The sequence below is a fragment of the Drosophila sulfurigaster genome, chromosome 3 (assembly GCF_023558435.1).
Source record: "Drosophila sulfurigaster albostrigata strain 15112-1811.04 chromosome 3, ASM2355843v2, whole genome shotgun sequence".
Classification (NCBI taxonomy): Eukaryota; Metazoa; Arthropoda; class Insecta; order Diptera; family Drosophilidae; genus Drosophila; species Drosophila sulfurigaster.
Window position 1 is genome coordinate 2,223,115 of NC_084883.1, and position 23,589 is coordinate 2,246,703.

Here is a 23,589-nt window from a genome sequence, read left to right on the forward strand (position 1 = left end):
TACATTTTTTGAGGTAGGCATCGAAGTTTATTGCATTTTTTTAATTTTGTCTAAAGTTGTTCATACGTATATGTTATTGAGGGAAATATTGCATATAAATTCGGTCGCTTTAATGAATAAAAACATTATTTTTGAACTATTTTTGTCGAAACGCTTAACGATACACAAAAATAGAGAAAACTAAAAACTGATTACATTTCCAAAACGTCTTTACATCCTCTAGAACATTTCTTACCGCCATTATTTAGTTAAAATACTAAGATGAAAAAACCGGACCAAATAAGTAGTGAGTATTGAGAGTATATTTGGCGCTAATCATAAATTGTACTAAAAATGCCAGACGAATAAGGACCAATTGGCATTTTTCCAGGGCTGAGCACATTAAAAGGACACCTTACAACACTGCCGTCGCATTTAATTTGGATCACAACACTTGTCAGAACTTTGCGGACATTTTCGAAAATTGAATTTACTTTCTAAAAAAAAAAAGTGTTGTACTTAATAAATAATTTAAAATGGATGATATAGTCAAGTCAGACACACATCTGCTGAAGAAGCCTTTATCGGTTGCGTAAGTCACAACACAATAATAATGAAAACCAATTGCACGTGCCGAGAGATGGCTCAAATTGCGCATTTTTTATTTCACTATTTTCTAGCGAATTGATTGGAAATGGTGCCCAATTTGAAGTGGATACCTCTGCTATTAATAATGCATTTTATGAAGATTTTGCTTCCGATGATAATGATGATGTGGAGAATAGTGAAGTGGATAATGAGACACTTCAATCACCCTGGACAAAATCATTCGACGAACTGCGCCAGTTAATGACTCCAATCAGTGAGCACATATTCAAGCGCATAACACGCGAGGGCATCAAGGAACAGGGCATGGTGCCGGAGAAGGCTCGTGTCGCTTTGCGCTACAGTGCGTACTGGGAGGGCGAGTGTGCTCCGTTCGATTCTTCCATGCTGCGCGGCACCAAATTCGAGTTTGAAACTGGTCGCAATATTGTACTCGAAGGACTTGAGGCAGCAGTGCGCAGCATGCATCCTTATGAGCAGGCCGAGTTCATAATATCGTACAAATTGCTCTTCCATGAATTGGGTTGCCCACCGCGCATTAAACCGCGAGCCGACGGCTTGTTTAAAATCGAAGTGATTAGCTTTATGTTGATTGGCGATCAGCAATCGCTGGAATCGATTGCTCCTGAGGATCGCTGCAAATTCTCGATCGTGTATCCCAAAGCAAGGGATATGCACTTGCATGGCAAGGATTGCGTCAAGCGTGGCTCATATCATTCTGGTATCACTGCCTTTGAGAACGCTATTTCATCGCTCAACTATTGCCGTCTCGCCGATGAAAAGGATGAGCAACAGCAGAGAGAACTGCTCATAACACTCAACACCAACTTAATGGTTTGCTATAACAAGCTAAATATTCCAAAGAGAGCGTGCATCGCCATGAAGGCGTTGCGCCACCTCACACAAAATCAACCTTCTTGCAAAGCCCTCTTTCAGGAGGGTCGCGCACTTGTCGCCTTGGGGGAATACAAGCGGGCACGTCTGGTTTTTGTGCAAGCGCAGGAAAAGCAACCAAACAACAAGGAGATCAGCGATGAAATTATAAAAGTGGATGAACGTGTGAGCAAATACAAACAGTCTGTGCGCGAGATGTGGTCGCGTGCGCTTTCCGTTCAACAGCAGGAGGAGCCAAAGGAGTCTAACCTGGATGTAGGAAATACATTACGCGAGCAACAGTTTAAGCGTGATTTTCTATCGCAGCTGGAGAAGTTTGAGAAATCTCCGCAGCAATCGATTCACATTAGCCGCAAAATGTACACGGACGAGGAGTTCGATGTGCTACGTCTGCTGGCCGTGCAACGCAACTTTAAATTGAGCTTGTCGCCACTAGATGTCGATCAGCTAACTCTTGCGAAGCTGCAAATCAAGTAGATTTAAAAATGATTCAAGATTTGTTTCCAAAGATTACAACATTTACGTTGTAACCATGTGACCATGTTATATTTACAGTTTTTGGGGCCATCAAACATTCTAAAGAAATTGGAAAAATACATATTATTTAATTCATTGACTTGCTTGAAATAACTTCCACAGGTTCGAATATGACTTAGTTATATATTAATAAACGACAGATTCTTTATTCATGTTTTATGTGCCTTACTGTAATGAAATTCACGCATTGTTACTAAGAACTTAAAATGTATAACATTAAAGATCGATTTATTTTCCACGCTGCTCCTTAACATTCCCTTTTCAGCTGCATCTCCTTTGCAAGCTGTTGCTGCAGACAACACAGGCAAACGCAGCCCTTGACGTGAGGCAATGGGTGATCCATCACGTGTACTTCCTGCAGCTCAAAGTTGTTGGATGTGTAGGATGTCATCATTTCAGCCTGTTTACACTTGCAGTACAAGCAACAGCAGATTATGATAACTTCAGAATGAAACGAAGTGAGCATTGTTTAGCAATTTGATAAGTATTTAAATTAGTTCTAAGTTACCTATGCATATTATCCACAAGATCAGCAGTATATAGGCCGGCACTAAGACACTGCTATCGTTTACCTTATATGTGCTGTTCGCTTTGTTCATGCTGTTGTAGGTGCTGCTGTTGCCCATATACAAATCCACAATTGAATCAATTAATGATTGTGAATAGTGCCCTATTTTTGCAGTATTTCCATGCACTGGGTAGCAAATTTGGCACAACCCCAAGATCAGTACTAAACGAATAGTATCACTCATTGCTCTCGAGGCACAAATGTCGCAAAAGTATTGCTCGCTAAGTTATTATACGTTAAAGCTCGCATCTGTTTTTACCATTGCCGAAGTAAAGTCGATAAGAACACAGAAGAACATCTCGATTAGGTTGAAGACAGACTTGTAATTCGAGACGAAATTGGTCGCTTTATTATATTACAATGCGATAATTCTGAAATATTTATGCCTTTTACCATGAACAGATTCCTCGAATAAGATTGCCGTTATAAGTGACGTGTTTTTAGCAAAATTTTAATCAAGGTGTGTCATAAAGACTGCCCATAAAAGAGTCGCGTGCATTTTGCACAACTAGTATTGTTATTTTGCCATCCGGTGTAATTATGACCTCGTGGTTTTTGGTGCGGACGCGCAACATAACCAGCGGTTGGGGCGGCTCCATTTTATGAAGGAACGCCTGACACTTCTCGCGCAAATTGTCATAGAGGCAGGCATGCTGCAAGGCTTCTTGGGGTCCCATGGTTGTTTTCACTGGAACACCTGAGCGATTCATAATAAGCACCTCCTCGACCCCCGGTTTCTCCATTACTAAGCGAAATGCTTCATCCACATAGCGTTGAGTGCGCTTTGGCTAATAATTTTCAGATCATGTAAGAGAGTTACGGAGAATAAAATTAAATAGTGTTTTACCTCGCCTTCCGATGATTGCATTTTAGAGATTGTGTTAATATTTTTTAATGCGTATAATTGAGTAAAAACTTTGACAAATCCAAAGCGACTGACTTTGTTATTATTAGCCATATACATATGTAGATATATGTATGTATGTGTAATCAGTGTTACTCAATAGTCTTTGAATATTTATGAAACCTACATTAGCTGTAAAAAAGTGAGTTTAAACTTTATTCTATGTTCAAATTTATTCATTTACATTGAAATCGAAACTTTATTCGCGTTTGCAATAAGGGAAATTAAATAACACTGCTTGCATCAAGCAAGCAGTACGACTCACGAGCCGCCATTATTTATTCTGACTCTTTCTCTTTTGCCTGTTCTCAACAAAACTAAAAGTTGGCGCTATCACACTGAACGCGTTCGTGGCGTTGCGTGTAAAGTTGCCGTCGCCTCTTTCACGTGGAGGGACCGCGGGTTCGAGTGATGGTGTAAATCACGTACAAAACAAATTTTGGTATCGTCCGTCTCGCATAAATTATTTCCATATTTGTTAAAAGAAACTTTTATTATCTATGAATATATAGCCGCTCTCTTTGGCCGGATTAATTTGACTATAATTAATGCCGATTATGCAAGAGTAGGCAGATTGAATTGGTGGGAATTTGCCTTCGGTGCCCATAACGGTTATCAAATCCGTGGGAAAACTATCATCCTTGTTTCCCTCCACATTCCAACTTTTTTTTTAATTAAATAAGTAAAATTTAAACAAATGTTTTATATTTGTGCTAAAACCCATAAATATTTATTTATATAATTATGTATATATATATTCATTTCCTTACATTATTGCAACATACTTTTTGTTCTTTTGTTGGCCGCTTTGGAATATAATTTGTTTAAATTTTCACTCACAAATGTATACATGTGCTCATTAGGCAATTACAAGAACATCAAATTATTATTATAAGGTTCGGTCTCATAATTCATAATTTCAATTTATTGCAATCATAAATTTGTTCAATTAACTTCAAAAATTTTGAACGGATAATGGGAAACGCTCCTAAATATTTCTTTACTATTACTTTACATACAAAATAATTAAACAGTTAATTTTTTTGCAACAGTTTAATGTTGTAAACAATATTGTTATGACCTTACATTAGTTTTTATGCCTCATACCTATTGCTTGGTATAGTATTATTTTAATGTGAAAGTATATTAACCAAATAAATAAAGGTCATAAAGAGTATTTGTAGAATAGCAATAAAATTGAATTGTCTGTACATATTCAAATATGTGTAAGTAATATTAGGTATGAGACATTGTTTAGTCGATTTTGATCCGACAAATAATGCTTATATACGCTAGACTTACAAAATAATGAATACATCAATTCTATTCTGCGGCGTATATAATATTATGTGTATATAATATGTTTTTAAAATTAATGTATATTTTGTTTACAACGCTTTTTTGTTGTATTTTAATTAGTGTTCCTGAAATGAGTGTTACTGTACATCGATCGGATTGAAAGGTGGGAGGAGTTTTGCAAAGATTACAGATTGCATCGCATATTGTATATTCATTTTATTGGCTTAATGTAGCGATATGAATTTTGTAATATCTTCCTCATTTTATTTATTATTATTTTCATGTCTTGACGTAGCTCAAAGATTCATATAAAATTTGAAGCTCCTGTGTTTTGTTCGCCTTTACGGGTTAAAGTAAACTTTCTTATTTCTTTTCAATATCAAAACATTGAATTTGTCTGAATTGACAGTTTAACTAGATATTAAATTCAAGCGAATTTTTGATTTAGAGCATATTACTTTGAATTTGCTGGTCTAAAACTGTTTGGCTCATTATGTATTTACACGCGACGTAAATAGTGCTAGTACTATATTATATTTCGAATTGCAATTTGATCGATTTTTTAATACCTTATACTCAGGTGTTTAACAGCCATTTAATATTTCCATATATTCAAATTATTATTGATAATTTTTGTAGCTTTGTTTTGCAGGTACACACATCCATATTAATTAACAGCATGCAACAATGGGTTATTCATTTAACAATAAGTAATGGGTACATATATTATGGACCTTTTCGAATTCCAGCGTTTTCATAAGGTTGTTGGAGATTTACGAAACAGTATTGATTTGATCGAAGCATGGAATTCGAAATAGATCCATATAACTTCTAGGTACATAGTACACGCCTAATTCTATAATATTTCACAGCTACTGCGCTAAAAATAACAATAACTAAAGAACAACAATCGATTAAAATTCCTGTTTTTATTTCCTTATTTCTAATTTTAACTATTTAGGCTCTATGTCTACAAATACTCATATAAATATGTGGACAATACATAATAATTTGATCTCCCAAAATGATGAATTATTTCAAAATGTTTCAATTTCTTCAAATAAGTATCACAAATGTTTAGGGTTTCTTTTTCAAAATGAATTCAAATAAAATAAAATATATCAATTATTTTCAGTATCAATATCTTTTTGATTTCATAAGCTTTTGCTATTATTTGATTTAATTCACTCTTACTTCTAGCTACATGTACAAACACATACAAATATTTATTTGATAATTGCTATTTTATATATAGATATATGTATATATAATTTGTATTACAATTAATATTTTTGTAGGCAACGCACAGCTTATATGATTTCTTTCTAGTACTCAACATTTATGTAAATAGGGTTTCAACAACGATACACAATATTTGCAATATAAATTATACAATATATATTCCATTAGGTTAATTATTGTTTTTTTGATTTGTGAGCTTCGTTAGTTTAGCTAGTGGAGAGTATTGGATAGTTTATCTAAATACTTCACAATCACACATACACACACATAAAACATGTCTAAATATCTACTTATGTTGTAAGAACCATCGGAATTATGTTCGAATGCTCGCCCATATGCCCATATATACTTGCTTGTCTATGAATGTATCTTAGTTTTGTCGTTTAGGTACATGAGTCTCTCATTTGTTTAGGCCTATCAGATAAAGTTTTTATGTAGACACACATTTACATACACAACACATGTGTACTTACTATCTCTTAGTATAAATATTAATTTGAACGTGCATGTATATTACATACTATGTATAGTTCTGTCTTGAATTCCATTTTCAAATCATTTCAAAATAACTCTTTGAAATTGCAGGGAAAATATCATTCGACACAGGACTTGCCAATGAAAACAAACATATAATAAATAAGTTAGAAATCCAATCCTTCACCGCATAGCAAGCTCACAAGTATTAAAAATATCCTTTTGGACAACATTTGCTGTAAAAATGAACAATTAACATTGTTTTTGTTTTTATAATGTATATGTTTGTATGCGTATATAGGGTATATTGTATATGCATATAAATCTGTTTTGCTTAAAATTTCAACTTATACTTTTGCCATTGCACTTGCACATTGCTCTCAAATTTGATCAGTATCCATTTTAAAGTCTCTAATGATAAGTACATTAGTAGATAAGTAGATGCATAGAATACCATATGCAATCGCGACATATACATATAGACATTCATTTTTCATTTTCATTCGGATTACAATCAAATGAACAATTCTCGAATATTAATGAGAATGGTAGATCTAATAACTACGTTAACTTTTCGTCTTGGTAATTGTAATGAGTCTTTCAACATAATGCTAAGATGAATATAAATCTCATGTATCAGATAGCAAGGAACCGTTGAATATGATTATAATAATGTAGGTACATTGGTGGTGAATGCTACTGTTGAGTGTATTGCTAGGAAACATTTAAAGTGTTTTTGTATAGTTTTGCTTTGTTAAGTCTGCCATTAGGAAACATTTTTGTGGTAACTGTTCATAATTAGTTCTCCAGGAACTATCAAAGTTTTTTAAAAATGTTGCAAATTTCCGCATTCTTTATCATTGTTTAGTTTCTTTCGTTAGGTTCGCTGCCAAAGTAAAAGTAAAAAATAAATATTTATAAAATATGCAATCTATATAAACTTTTATCGATATAACATGCATATAATGTGTATATCTTTACTTAGTCTAACAACAACTTTTCGCTTAGCTGAACATTTTTTACAATGCATGTAGGTATTTAGAAAAAAATATAGTTCGATATTTGAACTTCGTTTTGAGTAGCCTTCGAGGTTTGTCTATTTCTCTGCTGTTGACAATCTACTTGTTAGTTGCCGAATTTGATTTCGTTTTATGTGATGTTCCTGCTGCTTTGTTTGTTATCTCTGTCTTCGCAATTGAGCCTGTTGTTGTTGGCAATGATTTTGTGGACTTATTTGTTGTCTTTGTAGGACTTGTGGCGGCTGGTTTGGTTGTCTTTGTGGGGCTAGGTGTTGTTGGCTTTGCTGACTTTGTTGGACTAGTTGTTGTAGTTGGCTTTGCTGACTTTGTGGGACTATTTGTAGCCCGCTTTACTGTCTTTGTGGGACTTGTTGCTATTGGGTTTGACATCTTTGTAGGACTTGTAGTTGTTTGCTTCGATGTTGCAGATGTTTTGGTGATCTTTGGGGACATGTTGCTGCTGCCTGCTGTGGATGGTTTGCTTGCTTGCGGCTTTGAAGTAGCTGGTGATGTTGTAGTCTTTGATGTCAATGCTGTTGCTGTGGGTTTGGATGCTGTTGCTATTGAATCAGTCGGTTTTGAACTGAATGTTGTCTTGACAGCTGAGGTGAGGTGTGCTGTGGTGGTAGGTGTTGCAGTTGTATTGCAGACGACAACTGTAGTTGATGTGGCAGTTACGGGTTTGGCAATTGCACCTTTTTCAATTGAAGCCGATGTATTGCTGAATACAACTGTGGTGTTTGTTCCTGCTGTTCCTTTACTGTTTGCATCTTTCACAACTGCAGTTGTTGCTGTTGAATTACTTGCGACAACAGTTGTTGCTGTTACAGCTTTTGTTGTATTGCTCACAGCAACAGCTTTTGCTGGCTGCAAGACTGCCGTTGATATTGTCACTGATTGAGGATTTTTCGCAGCAGTCGTGCTGTCAACATTGACAGTTATTGCTGATGATGCAGCAACAGTTGATGCTGTGTTTGCTGTTGTTTTGGCGACAACAGTTGCAGCTGGCTGTAATATTGTCGCAGCTATTTTTGTTGACATCACTTGCTTGTTATTCGACGCTGCTACTGTTGTTGTCGCCGTTACAGCAGCAACTGTGGGCGTTGGCTTCGCCGACTTATTAGCAATTGTAACACTTGGCTGCAGTTTTGCCGACACGGTTATTGTGGTTGCTGCTGGTGACTTTGTTATTGCAGAAGTTGTGGTAGTATCCGAAACTTTGCCATTGATTGCTTTTGTGCTGGTAACACTCACACTTGTTGCACCTGTTGCTGCTATTTTACTGATATTACCAGCGCCAGGACCTGCAACAGATGTTGTTATTGGCTTTGTGGTTGGCATGAAGGTGGATAGAGCTGCGTTTGGCTTCGGGCCAGTTGGCACAGCAGCAATATTGCTAGTTGTGGCTGGAGGCGTTGCTGCTGCAATTCTCGGCTGTGGGCTGGCAACAACAGGAGCAGCAGCTGTCTTGGGCATAAGCATGTCTTCTCCACCTCCGGCTGTAAATGTCGACATTGTATTGCACTCACGTCCGCTGCTCATCGTGCCCGTGGCCAACACTTTGGTGGTAGCAGCAACTGTTGCTGCCACTGTTGTTGTCGGTGGTGCTGGTTTTGCTGATGTTACTAAGGTGGAATGTTTCTTGGGAGTTTCTTCGTTCTCGCTGTCCGCTTTGATCAACGGCTGCTTGCTGGGACTCACTTCAGGTATCGCTGGATGACTTTGTGGATTCATATTGCTGGCGTGCCGGGCAGAGGTCTTCAATATGCTAGGCCCGGGCAGTTTACCAATTGTCATGGGCAACACATCCACATCAACGCTGGCCATCGTCGACGCGGATGCGTTAACTCGCTCTCAGAGTTGCATCCCAACATCACGACAGCCATTGTCGGTGCCATTTGTGGCATTCGCATTGCCGTTGTCGTTGCCATTGCCATTGCTCGCATCCTCGTATGGTGTCACCTCCAACGGAGCTCCGCTGATTAAAATTTGAGTGTTTGTCACTCGATCATAGTTCTGGCTCTGATAGCGTTCGGCATGCAAATTGACACAGGGTCTGCCAGCGGGTCCCCATTCGGCGGTTGGTCGCAACAAGTGCTTGAGGCGATCCCTGAAATTCAGATGCTTTGGCGCTTTGCAGATCTGCTGCACACCCACCACAAATATGATGAACACTGGCAATAAACCAATAATCCAGCCAACAGTATCTGCCCACAGCGGGTACACATAATGTCCATACTGCGCAGGCTTGTATTCCACCCAGTTGAAGAATAGAATAAACTAAAAGAAGAGCGCAAATAAAGTTGATTTCTTGCGAGAGTGCATTAAGTGCACTTACCAGAAGTGTGGCTGGTGTTATGTATCGCCACATGACACCCCAAAAGAAGTTCCATAAACGCGATCGCTTGCCAATCATGCCCTGTATATCGTTGAGAAAGCGCTGCGAGCCATAGATCCAGGCGATCAGCACACATTCCGAAATGGCAATCAACAGCACAGACCAATTGGCGGCATATTTATCCATTAGTTGCAGCCAGTACATTCCGCTCTAATGGATGAAAACAATATTAAAATAAAGTAATGCTGTATACATTTGTACGTTTTGTAATGTAGAGAGGATTGCAATAATATTAATTATTAAATACCTTTTTCACATGTAAAACAATTATAATAAATAAGTAACAAAACTTATTAAATATAAATATTAATTAATAGATATATTCGAATGAAATAAATAAGTTTCTTTATCAGTTTAAGACAAATGAGTATTATCTGAATTAATTTATACATATCAGCCGATCGTAACGTAGCAACGCATGAGCTGTATAGTATAGTACTATAAATCAAGAACACTCAAGTCGATATAGCCATGTTGGTTTGACTCTACCATTGGTTAGAAGAGTACTATAACTTTGTGCCTCCAGAAGGCACATCCCACTTTATAAAGAGAATACCTCAGAGACTATACGAGAAATACACTTTTTTAATAGCGTAACTTCGAAACTACAGTCACGATTTTTAATACATACAATAACTATAGTATTTATGATTCTTGAAATTTGGATGCGATCCAAATTGTAAAAGTTATTTAAGAAATTCTTTTGTTTGGGCAATCTGGCAATCCAGTATATTTTGCTTTCTATGGTATATTTTGAATGGTATATTTTAGTTCCTTTGCGATATATTATATACACTTGGCCCTCGCTTAACACGCACTCTTTTAGCACGAACTCGGTCTTACACGGTTACAAATTTGCTCCCATCCCCCTTTTAACACGCTATAAACCTCGTTCTATCACGATTTTTTGATAAGGATTCGCCAAAATGAGAAAACATGTTGAAACAAACTGGTTAAACCTATAAATGCCACCAAATGCATTTCAAATTTGATATGACATTAACTTTTTAACATTTTTAAGTTTCTATAAAGTTTAACCTGTTAATTAATTATATGAAGCAACTTTTTTCATTTAATACATTTTTAATTTTAATTTTGAAAATATGAATGTTATGCATTTATTAAAGGCATATGCATAATAAATTTTGGTTAATTTTGAACAAATGTATGAAACTTTAACAAAAACAAACCAAAATTGAATAATAAAAAAATTTTTTTTGCTGCCAATTTTGAGTTTTGCGAACGAAACCCCTTTTTTTGTACTGAATCCACGTTTCGCTTAACACGAGAATTTCTAGGAACGTAACCCCCGTGTTAAGCGAGGGCCAAGTGTATATAGGTAATTACATGACGGAATTTGTCCCGTGCTAGACTCTTTACATTGAAAATAGCATAAACTGAAACAATTTTAAAAATAAGAAAAGTTTATTTTTATACCTCTAGACTTTAATTAGAGCTAAGAATAGTTTTGGAATTTTCTTTTTGTTTTGTTTTCTGTTGTGATAATTGCAAAAATTAACCAATTCGTACGCACAACCAAAAAATGAACGTAATTATATATTTTATCGTAAAACAGAAGTTCCTAAAATCAAAGCTTTAAGAATAACATTCACTTATTTTTAAAATTGTTTCAGTTTATGTTATTTTCACTGCAGTGCACTGTAAAAAGTCTCGCACGGGACAAATTTCGCCATGGAATTACCCAAATGTATATTAAAATTAATACCACACTATATTGCCTTTATTTAGGTGTCTCTCAGTCGAGAACAGTCAGAGTAGAAGGGCAGAAAATGCATGTATCAGGTATAAGGAGGCATCTCCGACCTTTTAAAGCATATATATTCTTGATCACCGTCAACAGCCGAGACGAAAATTTGTTATGTTTGCTCGATTTAGCATTTTTTCGGTATTATTGCATTTATTCAAAAGAGTATTGTTTTAATTTCTCTGTGAATCGAATCTCTACTTACATTCGTGGTGAATCCCAAGCCGCCGACATAGCCAAATATACCAACAAATAGTACAACCCAAGTTTTGTATTGTCGTAGATTAGGGAATTTGTCCAATATGGCAGTAGTTACGGTCTCCATTAGCGCAAACTGTGAGTCCAATCCCAAGGTGAGCAGCATGACGAAAAACAACACCGACCAGACAGGCGAGATGGGCAGACGAGTGACGACCTCTGGATAGACAATGAATGCCAGACCAGCGCCTTGATCTACAACCTTTTTCACCTCCACGTCAAGCTCATGAGCCAGAAAACCAATGATGGAAAATATCACCAGCCCCGCAAAAAAATGAGGTGGCAATGTTACAAAACGCCACGATGAGTGAATCTCTGTAATAAACATAATTTGAGCAATGTTAAGCAAAGACATAACCAACTAACTTAACTAACAACTTGTGCACTTACTTATAGCAATTATTGGAGAACTTATTGTACGATGAGAGTGTAATGAGACCACCCCAAGCAGGGCTTAGCGCAAAGAAGATCTGCACAGCTGCATCTCCCCAAACCTGTGAATGGAAGACGATTTAATTTGGGAGTCAACGAATGAGTCAAGTCGTTTCACTCACCTGAGCATTGGCCAGTTGCTTCCAGTCTGGCGTGAGATAGAACAGTATGCCTGTGTTTGCACCGGGCAATGTCACGCCCCGAAAGAAGAGAATCACCAGTACCAGATAGGGGAAACAGCGCCGTAAAGTAAACAACCTTGCCTGATGATTGCACACCCTTGCAGAGGCAGAGAAACACTATGACCCAGGCAATCAATAGACAAGCAGCCAATGAAAATTTAATGCTGCCCGTCTCTTCAATCCCCGATGATAGACCAAGCACAAAGTTGCTAGTAAGATAATTAAGGGTAATCAATTAACAAATAAATTGCACTTCAGTTAAATACCCAAGTTAGCAATCTTCACTTTTCTCGAAATTAAAATGCATTATTTAATTTCATCATTACAATTTAATACCTTAAAGGTCAAAAATAATTTAAATCCATCATACAAGCGTGCTATAAATATCATCCTAAATTGTACATTGTTATATTGATTTTTAATCAGTCAATATGCTACTTATTTTTTGACATTTTTACTTGTATCCCACATCCAACCCCGAATATAGACGAAGTATTTTAATTTACTGTCTTCACATCTGGGTACAATAAAATATAATAGATGGAGTTAAGCGCCTTCTTTAGAGCTCGATTATTTTCGAGATTTTCTTTCTTGTACTGTCCTGTGATATTTTCGTATTTGTATCATATTCGCAAATAGTTTTGTTCTCAAAAATTCGTGTAAAAAAAGGAATTAAGGAAGTTGTTTTGAGCATTCAAATGTAGATACTATACGATGCAGCTGAAATCATTTATTATGGAACGTAAAATTCCATGGCTGTTTTTTTGTTCAACTTTATTTTCTACCTGCTTTAAATTTGTTTTAACAGATTTTCTTTTCTGCACATCTTATTATATTTTCCTATCTTATTGTATTTTCCTATTTGAAATTCCCACAAAAATCGCAACCGATAATTGAAACAAGTTATAAAATAAAATATTTTGCACTTTCTTAATTTTACTTACTTGAAATATTCCTCGGCGGGAGGTCGCTTGAGGGCATGCAATGCTTTCTCGGTAATATTGTGCTCCTCGGCGGCTGTGGAATTGTAACATTTTCGAAGGTAGTAGGTGCCATTGGAAGCTTCGCACTGATCCGCCATTACGTAGGAGAAGCAATCTGCAGAAGCATGTAAAAACAAGAGGAATTTAAAAAAGGAAAAATGACAAACGCAGCAATTGAAAGAGTCACTCAATTATTCGTAAAGAAGAGGCAATTTTTTAATATTTATGAACTAATTGTCAGAGTCTTCTTCCTTTATGCAGACCAGAAAATGGCAGGGCTCCAAAAAGGACTCAATGTATGCACAAGGACACACAGAGCAGAAACAACGGCACAGCACAGCACGGCACGGCAACTTTTGTGCGGCTTCATAATTAAAAGGACAAAGTAGCAAATCAGTGAAAAACATGAAAAGGGTAGGCTACAACGACATAACAATGTTCCAGCGCGAGTAAACAAAAACCAGAAGCAAATTGTAACTCAAGTTTCGTGGACTTTAAGATACCCTCTACCCGATGTGGCTCAGTAAATAAGTGCTATTAGCGTACGTCTGACCTTGTTTACAATATGCCCTTTGACATTTAAATTACTGGGTGTGTGAAAGGGTTGAACTGGATAAAAGGATGACTTTAGCCCCTATAAGGATAATTGGGTTAGAAGTGGCAATGCTTAAGGCGCAGACGGGCACCATTTATTGACCCGACATGATTAAGTTTGAAGAGCGTGCGTTAAAGAAATCGATTTGAGTTTGGAATGGGGGGGCTATAGACGGTCTATAGAAATGCTGACCACGTTGATTATAGGCAAGCTTCTTTATAATTTAACGCGGCTTAAATGTTTGTGAAGCTATCTGAAATATTTACAAAATTCTGAAACTTTAGATTCAGGTTGCAAATTTCACGGACTTTTGCAATTCATTTTCATAATGATCTAAAGATGTTTCACAAATTTCTGAGAAATAGATTGTTGAGTGAAGGTTTCTGGCTGGCAACACGTTAGATTGTAAATGCACACCTGTAGGCAATGGAACGCTTAGTCTAGCTGGTAAGCAACGACAGCAACTGTTTATGACATTTAACTTGTGATGCTCTTCGTCTGACCACGGGGTGTATGAGTGTTTTTTCTTTTTTTTGTCAAAAAAGTTAAAGCTGGGTTAGTGTGGATTTTCTTTTTTGGGCTTGTTTGCTTGGGGTTTTGGTCGAAGAGGATTTAAGGTGGTGTAAGAGCCAGCAGCTGTGCCTTGTCCCAAAGTTTTTGACGACTTTGAGTTGACTAACGAGCAAGCGGTTGACCGCAAAAAATGACCAACTGTCTGCTTTTCAGACTCCGAGTTCTGGGTTGCCAATTTGCCAGTTGTAATTATGTTCAGTCAAGGTGCGTAGAGGGCTGGGTCCATTTGGCTAATCAAGTGTACCGGGAAATAGGTGTTTTGCTATCGAGGTCACAATGGAAAATGTTTACAATGTATTCGCCTGCCCAGTGACAAATACAGTTTTGTGGTTTTCAGTGCCACATGCCAAATGCGAGATGCCTCATACATGATTTTATTATTGCATTGTCTATAGTGTGATAGGGCAAACTTTTCATTTGTAATTTGATTGACACACCAAATTCCAGTTCTGGCACTGCAAGTGAGTTTGGCATGGAATTAATTTGATATTCTGCAAATGGTCTATGCAACTCACGTAGCGAGCTGCCAATAAAATACGAAATGATGCTGCACTCCTCAAACCTGATTGACACATGTGCGGATGATGCTGCGAATATGTCAACTAATTAGACTAGTTGATTACCGTAGAGTTTTGCATTTTAGTTTAGAAGTTGTTTGTGTCACTCAACGTGCTTTCACATTTTAGTTGTAAAATTAAAAGGCATAAATGAAAGTTTACCAAATAAATACAAGGTATTCTTTTATTCAATTTTCAGCGAAATCTTTTTTTAAATTACGCTGTGCTGGCTATACCTTGATACGAATTAATCGAAGAGTCGCTCACGTGGCAACCCAACTCAATCAACGTTTATTCAATTGGCGCGTTACTCATCCGCAGCGTTGGCTGCTGGGAGAGTCATGAAGAGGGAAAGCCAGAGCTAAGCCAAGGTCAAACACATGGCCCAATAAAAGTTGGCTGTTGCCACTTTATAGCATATTCATCATCTAATCAATCAGCATCAAAATGAAAATAAAATGTAGCACAATTTCATGTGGCTGTTTTTGGTGTTCAATTCGGTTTTGGGCATAACGGGGTGACGGGGGGAGAGCTTCAAAGTGTTTACACGCCGTTTAATTTGCCTGTCTGCCTTTATTTGTTATGCAATTAATTTTATTACAAGCATACAAACACGCACATACACCATCACATCACACATATGTACGTTGATAAGACCCGTAGATACAAATCATATAAAAGTTTATGTGTATGCGCAACAAAATCTACAGGCAGAAGGCAAAAACTGTCTGTCTTTCAATTTGGCCAACTCGAGCGTGTCTACCCAGCCAACTGTGCGTATGCTGCTCTAAATGTACATATGTATATGTATTGGTGTCGTGTTCGTGTAGGAATCTTACATTTGATTACCAACACACACACACTCATGTGTGTAGAGCTCGATTAGATTCTTATATAAGCCGCTCCTGAGTCGAGCAGAGGAAATTGCTATTAAATTTTGTGACCTTTAAGTTTGATGGCAGATTTCAAGTTTTTGCAACAAACTTTTGCTGTTGTTACTGCCTGTCAGCCACATGCTTCAAGTCTATAGCATCTCTTCGATTAGCAACCAAACAAAATTGGCCTAATTACAACTCCGTGGCATAAGTTTCTATGCTTATTTGCCATTTCAGAGGACCATTTAATTGCAAAAACGCGCCTCGTTTCCCTCATAAATCTTGTGTAAAGTGTTGTCTTGCTTATCAAAATCTGCAAATCATTCATTGGAAAGCAAAAGCCTTGAACAGCATGTGTAAAAGTGTGTAAGTGGGTTTTTAAGTAAACTCCATAAAAATATTGACACAAAAAGTGTTTGTGTTGATTGTTTGTTTGCGCTGTCGCTAGGGTCACAAAACAAACAGAGTCGTTAAGTGTGTGCGAGAGATATTCAATCAATGGACAAAGAAGTTAAACACATTTTAATCATGACACTAAGAGTAAACATTTGTCAACTAAAATTCGAGAAGGCCAACAAAGCGATGCTTAGCGAGGCAAGGCAAGGCAAGGCGAAGCGATTCGAGGAGAGACATGCTCAAGGAAACAAGGCCAAAGCCACAGGCGAGACGAGGTGAAAGTGTCAATAAATGAAATCCCTAAGAAATTGCTTGTCTGCCGCTGAGATTATTAGTGAGCGAGTGTTTCCAAGTGTGTGTGAAGAGCACATAAAAAGCAGCAGGCGCAAGGTTGACAAATCGGCTTGTTGCCTGCGATTGAATATCAAAAACTGTTTAGACATAATTGTTGTCATTTTAAGAATTTCCCCAGCTATAGCTATAGCAAGTGTCAGAGACTCAGACGGATACTGCGACGGAGCAAATAAGAAATCGGCATCCACGTCAGATATCGATTTCTAATGCCATCCCCACTTTGCTTTTGCTTCGACAAACGGAAATGTCAGTCGACATTTTGTGTAGCTTTTGCTTTAGGCTGCAACTTTTTATCAATGGCGGCCATATTAAATCATCTATATGTAGTATCACAAGCTAGACAGGAACCGCCAAACTGTGTGCGGGGGTGATTTAGTACTGCTGTGGCTGCTGAAGCTCATGCTCAACTTTCAATGGCAGATTTGCTGTTGTTGCCGCGATTGTTACTCGTATTCTAGTCCAGTATATACCAAGTCCCACTTGAGTCTGTGTGGGTGTGTATGCGTTTAAGTGCTACAGGGGCAGCCGCAATAAAATAGCAAAATACACTCAGCAGATTTAAAATACTCGACTACAATATGCTCTATCTCGATTTGGAATATATCACATTGCCTAAAATTAATCTTTGATTGTTTTCATGACTTTTCTTTAAACTATAAAATAGCGCTTATGTGTTAGCACAATTAGTCTTTTTTAAACTACTTGCTCCTTAAGTCTTAGTTTATGATCATTTATAGAAGCTGTAATCCGTTTAAAATAGAAGGGAATACAGATTCAGTTTTATCCTGAACTCGTTTCATAAACTTATGGCTTTTTCCCTGTTAGATATTCGTATGTATAAGATTAATGCCCGTCGCGGGGCAAAGGAAATTTTTAATGTTATATCTTTGTCCACATATGTATAGATTTAAATAATGCTAACTCATGGCAAATAAATTATTTGCACACGCGTAAGATTCCTTCTTGCAGACCATCTTTAAATGCAATATCTTTTAAGGGTGACTTTTTAGTGCTTTACAGAGTTCATATTATTTAAATTTTTCAATTGTGAAACAAATGTGCTGAAAAGGTAGGTTTAAGCTAGATTGTGAAATGTATGCCTTTTAAGTGTTAAGACACGAAACAAAAAATATATTAAAGCATGTGAAATTGATTTCAATGCACTCAAACACACGCTATTCATGTGCCCACAAGTTTTGCAACAGACTGTATTTTAGCAGATTATTCCGTGACTTGAATGCATAAGGTAACATTTTTATTTGACTTGATACTCACGCACAGTGCTCCACTCGGGCTCACAATTCTGCCAGGGCAACTGAGTTCGAAACGAGGCAAACATATAGAATATGGTCCAGGCAATAATTAAATTATAGTACAGCATAACAATGGCGGAAACGATAACCATTCCAGTGCCTAGTCCACGGAATAATGGACAGAAGCGACGATAGATGGCAACTGGACCGAGTGCAGCATACTGACCAAACGAAAGTTCCATAAACATCAACGGCAGGCCAGCTATAATTAGCATAATAGTGAAGGGTATAAGAAAGGCACCTGCAAATACAAAGTATATGTTTGTTAATAATATTATCGTAAGTGAAACCAATGATATGTTTTATATGTTAGCGGCAAGCATAACAGAAATTAGCAGTTGATTAAAATCGATAAGCTAAACAGTGCGATAAATTTAGCGTCAATAGGAAATATACCAAACAAAAAACATACTAAATATACAACTAAACTGTCATCAACTTACCGCCTCCATTATTGTAACAGAGGTACGGAAAGCGCCAAACGTTGCCCAAGCCCACTGAGTACCCCAGCAGCGATAGAAGAAAATCAAAGCGACCCGTCCAGTTGCCTCGTTCCGGCTCGGTTGCTTCAATAGTTGCGGCATCTGGATCGAGAGTAACTAACGCTGTGCCCGAGGCACAACCAGCAATGCTTATGGCTGTGGGTGTGGTGCTTAGCTGTGGCACTGGTGCCTCTTTGCCTGATCCTGATGCAGTCAACGATAAGGCCTCTGCATTACCAGGACACACGACAGCTCCAGATGTTGCTGCAGCTTTGATGTTTTGCGGCGATTTATTTGCTTGACGATCCGGCATAAATTCGCAGATTGTGAAACGATCCTCATTTTGCTGCAGGTAATTGAATTACAGGTACTAAATTAGTAAACGCGACAAACCTTTATTGGTTACAATGCTATCGATTTCGATAACAGCTCGTTAATAATACCTATCGGACAGAATATGACAGACAGACAAAAGGTCTATGATATTATGTTATGGCTATCGATATTACCTTATTAATAATATCTATCGGACATAATATTTCATATAGACAAAAGATAAATGATATTTAACCAAAATATTTAAATGCTGTCAGGCTTAAATATCTCGCATTTACCTCCCATAGATCAACATCCAGTTTCGTGCTTGACTCTTTATTTGGCTTGAGGCTTTTCGTTTTAGATTTGGTTTTTAATTTCTTATCCATGGTGAGGCACTCCTTTTACGATTAATTGCATGCTATTCTCTATCTTTCAGTATGTCTTTTCGGTTGTAGTGCTCCAGAAATGTGGCTTATATGATTTATGTCATCATATTATCAGATTTTACTAGCGGATTATTTTGAACTCTGGTCATTAACACCTTATTATGTCATCTTGTGTATTTGCAGGAGTTCTGAAATAAATACGTTACAAATAATATAAGTTAACATAATTATTACATTTGCATATGAATAACTGCAACATTTTGCACATTAGGTATTACTTAAACCAAAATTTCTGTGAAGTAAATTTTAATTGCTTTTTACTACATTTCACGGATCAATTTACATGCTTAATTTAATTTAGTTAATTAGCGTATGTAAACAGCAAATATTTCCATATACTGTTCCCTTTCTATGAACAGATGCCGTCAAATTTGCAGCTATTTATTTTAATTTTACACCTCGCTTGGCACTCTGGGCACAGGCAGTAAACGTGAAAAACCTTCACATTGACATTCAAAATGAAAATGAAATATGAGAAATTTGTGAAACACCAACAATAATACATACCAACTGAATAATCATTTTTTTTTGTCTTGGCAACAATATTCACTCAGTCTAAATTGGAATATCCAGAGTCTGTTTGACAGACTATAAATTTTAGAACCAACACCGGCGACAATTAAACAACAATTCAAGTTTCGGCAATAAACTGTTTTTAATAAAGATAAATAGTGTAAAAACCTCTCAAGGGTATCATAAATCCATGCTTCAATTTAGTAAACTATTCGGTAATGCTAAAAGAATTACGATTTGATCAATCTTTCTCAAGTATGCTGAGATTAATGGCTGCTCGAGAATATGACACACCGTCAATGACACTTGAAGCTGTCGCCTCGCCTCACACGCCCGTTGCACACCCACACTAATGTAGAATCACATGTATGCTACTTACACCAACACAACACAACGACAACGATGGTTAGATGAGATGCACTGAGATGAGATGTGTGAAGCGATGGGCTGTCTATGCGATAGATGAGTGCGACCCTCAGTGCTCCATTGTTGGTCACGTTTTTATGCGCCATTTCCTTGTAGTCGTTGTTGTTGTTGTTGGCTTGGCTTAGCTGTTGCTGCTGCTGTGTGTGTGCTTGTGTGTGTGAGGCAATGCGTTGACAACTTTGATAATTAGGCAGCCAAATGTGCATTTAAGTGAGTGGACGAGGACGTTTTTATGCTGCTTCCCCTGCTAATGAGTGGGTACACTCGGATACTACAACTGATGTTTATGATCCGAAGGGTGGTAGACAAGTTTTATGATTTAACTGCTTGCGAATTGTAGGGCTACAGTTACTCTTTACAAGGCTTCTAATTATTCTTGGCTATTAAATCCCTAGCTTAATCAGTTTTACAGAAGTTATTGCTGCTAATTAAAGTCATTTAACCAAACAGATGCAGTTTGCTTTGTTTACGGGTTTTTATTAGTTCAATTTGTCAAATGACTTGTCACATCTGTTTTATTCAAAATGTATATGGAATATTTTCTAATATTATTGTAGATACAACGGAAGTGCAACTTTGTATATATTCGCATACAACTTTAATCAATTGTCTTACGCTTAGCAACTATGTATTTTATATTGCTGTTGCTGGCAGTGGGCTTAACCACAATGCTTCAACATCTTTTTAGTGCCCATTTTGGTGTTGTTGTATTTTTCTATTTAGTCTAGTGGAATGTTGCTGTTGTTGTTGTACTAGTTGCCAGGGTCGCTGCTGCGGCTTTTGCGCTGTGGCATTTGCTTAACAAATAGTTTTTAATGATTCCAATGCTTGCGGCCAGTTTAGGAATATATACCCAATCCCCACCCAAAGACAAGCTGGAGCCCTTCCGCCCACTTACACACAGAGATATCCATACAATGTAGCAGACCCCAGTAACAACAATAACAATCGTTTGGCTTGGTACAAATTGTGTGGCAGCGGCAACTGCAAAAGCAAAGGCACTACCAATGGCAATGGCAATGGCAAAGGCAACGGCATTTGTTGCAAATAGTTTAAATGGCTACTGGCGTCTCAGTGGGAGGCACAACAGCGAGAAAATTTTAGAGGAGTGAGAATTCGAGGGCAGTTATTAAGTTGTTAATGGGCAAGCAAAACGACATTATAAAATTTGTTACTACCCAGCATTTAAACAGTTCTGAGTGGCATACTTAAATGTTCATAAAAAACCCTATAAAAACTATTGTGAACAGTACTCAACTGTGAGATGCACAATTTGAATTTACATACATACAAAAAAATTGATTCATATAGAAATATACTAAAGCTATTTGGACTTGCTGCTGAGTTCATCATAGAATTCGCGATATGTTAATACATATATGACCTTTTTTTATATTAACGTTATAACAGTTTAAAAGAAGCGATTGTCATTAAATTTTAAAGTGATTTAAGTGGAATTGTATAAGATATTTAACAAATAATTTGATGTGACAAAAAAACGGCTGCTGTAGACGGGTCTTAGTTAGTTTGATAGAAAACCTAGTATATTTTATATTCTATGCAAATTTTGAACGTAACAATATTATGATATACCCAATGTAGCCTTCTGTACATTTTTTTTTTTGAGTATATTAATTTGTTATATTCGCAGTGTTTGGATTTACTGAAAATGGATAGCGGGTATCTCACAGTCGAGCCCACTTAACTGAACCCTTTTTCTTGTTTCATTCATAAGTGTTGCATATTTGAAATTCTTTAAAATTAAAGTTAACAAGATCAATGGGAGCATCCGAATAGACTAATAACTTAAGAAACCAATTAATGTTAAGTCATATTTAATTGCTTAAAATAATGTACATATATCCTTAAAATTCTACTCCACACATTAGATTTCAACGAAAACTACATTTGTCTGATCAAGTTCGTAATATTAAGTAAGCGTGGAAAATAGATCTTTACGCAAAAGTACGTAAAATAAAGCAGCGAAGTTTTGAGTCTTCTGTGCAATGGCTAAAAAAAGTTCGATGTTTATGATAAGTGAATTTGGATCTTAGGTATAGTAATATCGTTAAAAAACAATTTGAAAAGCAATAAATCTTAAGACAAAATAAAATTGTGTTAATGTATGCATGCACATGCCATTTCTATACTATTGTTGGTTTGCTTAAAGTTATCCTTATGAGAACAACCCAACACTATACGCGCTGCAATTTCGAAAGTTTATGAAAGTTCATAGTTCGATTTTGCCAGAGTTGCCAGATGTTACTGTTCAGCAGAGCATATTGAAACTTGTTTAAGTGCTGAATCATGCCACGTACATTATAATTAATGTGAAATGGCATGTTTGCAGCACATACACACACACACACACTCACACTGGCATACATAAATCGGAAAGTAGCAATTAAATGTAACGTATACGCCAGGAGGTACGAAGCACGATGAAAGTATAAAAGTGAAACTGAAATCTATGGACGGGTTTAGGTTAGATGCACTGAATAGTTGCTTCTCTTTTCGTTTGTTTGGTCAATTCGAGTGTGAAAATGTTGTCGAGCGTTTCCCTTGTTCTTGTTGTCGCTGTTGTGGGTATTGTTTTTGTTTTTGTTTTGTTCTTGTTGCTGTTGCTGTTGTGTTGCTGTTTAGCTCTCGCTTGCTTACACACAGGCACAGCCATTGACCTTGGGCTGCAATGTGCAAGCGCATGGAACGAACGCATTGCCCAGCCCCAGGGTTAAACTACCCTACCACCCAGCCACCCCCTTTTTGGGGGCGGTATGCAAGGGCGTGCCGCTACAGTTATAGTTTTACACTTTTGCCGACATCTTGTCGGCCCAGCAGCCTTTTCCGTTTTCGATTTTGCATACCCTTGAAAAAAATGCCATAATTACATTCTCATTGCTTGTATTTTTCCATTCTTCGCATTACAAGTATGTTATGTTAGAAATATGATGCTTTTTGTTAATGTGTATATAACTAGTGGATTCGATTTCACAACAATGCAAATGAACATAGCAATAAGACACTTAACATTTTGCACTTTTTGTGGAAGTTCAAAGTTGAATTTAAGAATCTGATATTGCCTATCAAGAGATGTCCAAGTGAACTTCATCAGGAACATCATCATAATTATCATCACAGTTTGTCGGCTTGCCATTTTTTTTTTTTGCTGAGGCAGTTTGCAAGTGGCCATCAGCATGTGAT

At 37.0% G+C, this 23,589-nt stretch overlaps 4 protein-coding genes across 4 annotated transcripts; 1 reads left to right on the forward strand and 3 right to left on the reverse strand.

Moving 5' to 3' along the window:
- The first annotated feature begins 399 nt into the window (after positions 1-399).
- On the forward strand, positions 400-2,021 carry LOC133842603 (inactive peptidyl-prolyl cis-trans isomerase shutdown). Its single transcript, XM_062275775.1, has 2 exons — positions 400-571; positions 660-2,021. Exons 1-2 carry the CDS (start codon positions 516-518, stop codon positions 1,954-1,956), a joined length of 1,353 nt encoding a protein of 450 aa, XP_062131759.1. The 5' UTR covers positions 400-515; the 3' UTR covers positions 1,957-2,021.
- Positions 2,022-2,035: 14 nt separating this feature from the next.
- Positions 2,036-2,794, reverse strand: LOC133842605 (uncharacterized). The gene is made up of 2 exons (XM_062275777.1): positions 2,525-2,794; positions 2,036-2,457 (listed from the first exon to the last, which is right to left on the reverse strand). Exons 1-2 carry the CDS (start codon positions 2,766-2,768, stop codon positions 2,264-2,266), a joined length of 438 nt encoding a protein of 145 aa, XP_062131761.1. The 5' UTR covers positions 2,769-2,794; the 3' UTR covers positions 2,036-2,263.
- Positions 2,795-2,910: 116 nt separating this feature from the next.
- Positions 2,911-3,570, reverse strand: LOC133842604 (dynein light chain roadblock-type 2). The gene is made up of 2 exons (XM_062275776.1): positions 3,432-3,570; positions 2,911-3,372 (listed from the first exon to the last, which is right to left on the reverse strand). Exons 1-2 carry the CDS (start codon positions 3,546-3,548, stop codon positions 3,040-3,042), a joined length of 450 nt encoding a protein of 149 aa, XP_062131760.1. The 5' UTR covers positions 3,549-3,570; the 3' UTR covers positions 2,911-3,039.
- A 5,805-nt stretch (positions 3,571-9,375) lies between these two features.
- Positions 9,376-20,655, reverse strand: LOC133842325 (sodium- and chloride-dependent glycine transporter 1). The gene is given in 12 exon segments (XM_062275374.1): positions 9,376-9,802; positions 9,861-10,070; positions 11,891-12,217; positions 12,219-12,258; positions 12,334-12,437; positions 12,498-12,611; positions 12,613-12,766; positions 13,502-13,655; positions 18,166-18,444; positions 18,647-19,031; positions 19,300-19,577; positions 20,257-20,655. Coding segments are annotated over 11 exon segments (2,283 nt in total). The 5' UTR covers positions 19,390-19,577; positions 20,257-20,655; the 3' UTR covers position 9,376.
- Between the last annotated feature and the right edge of the window lie 2,934 nt (positions 20,656-23,589).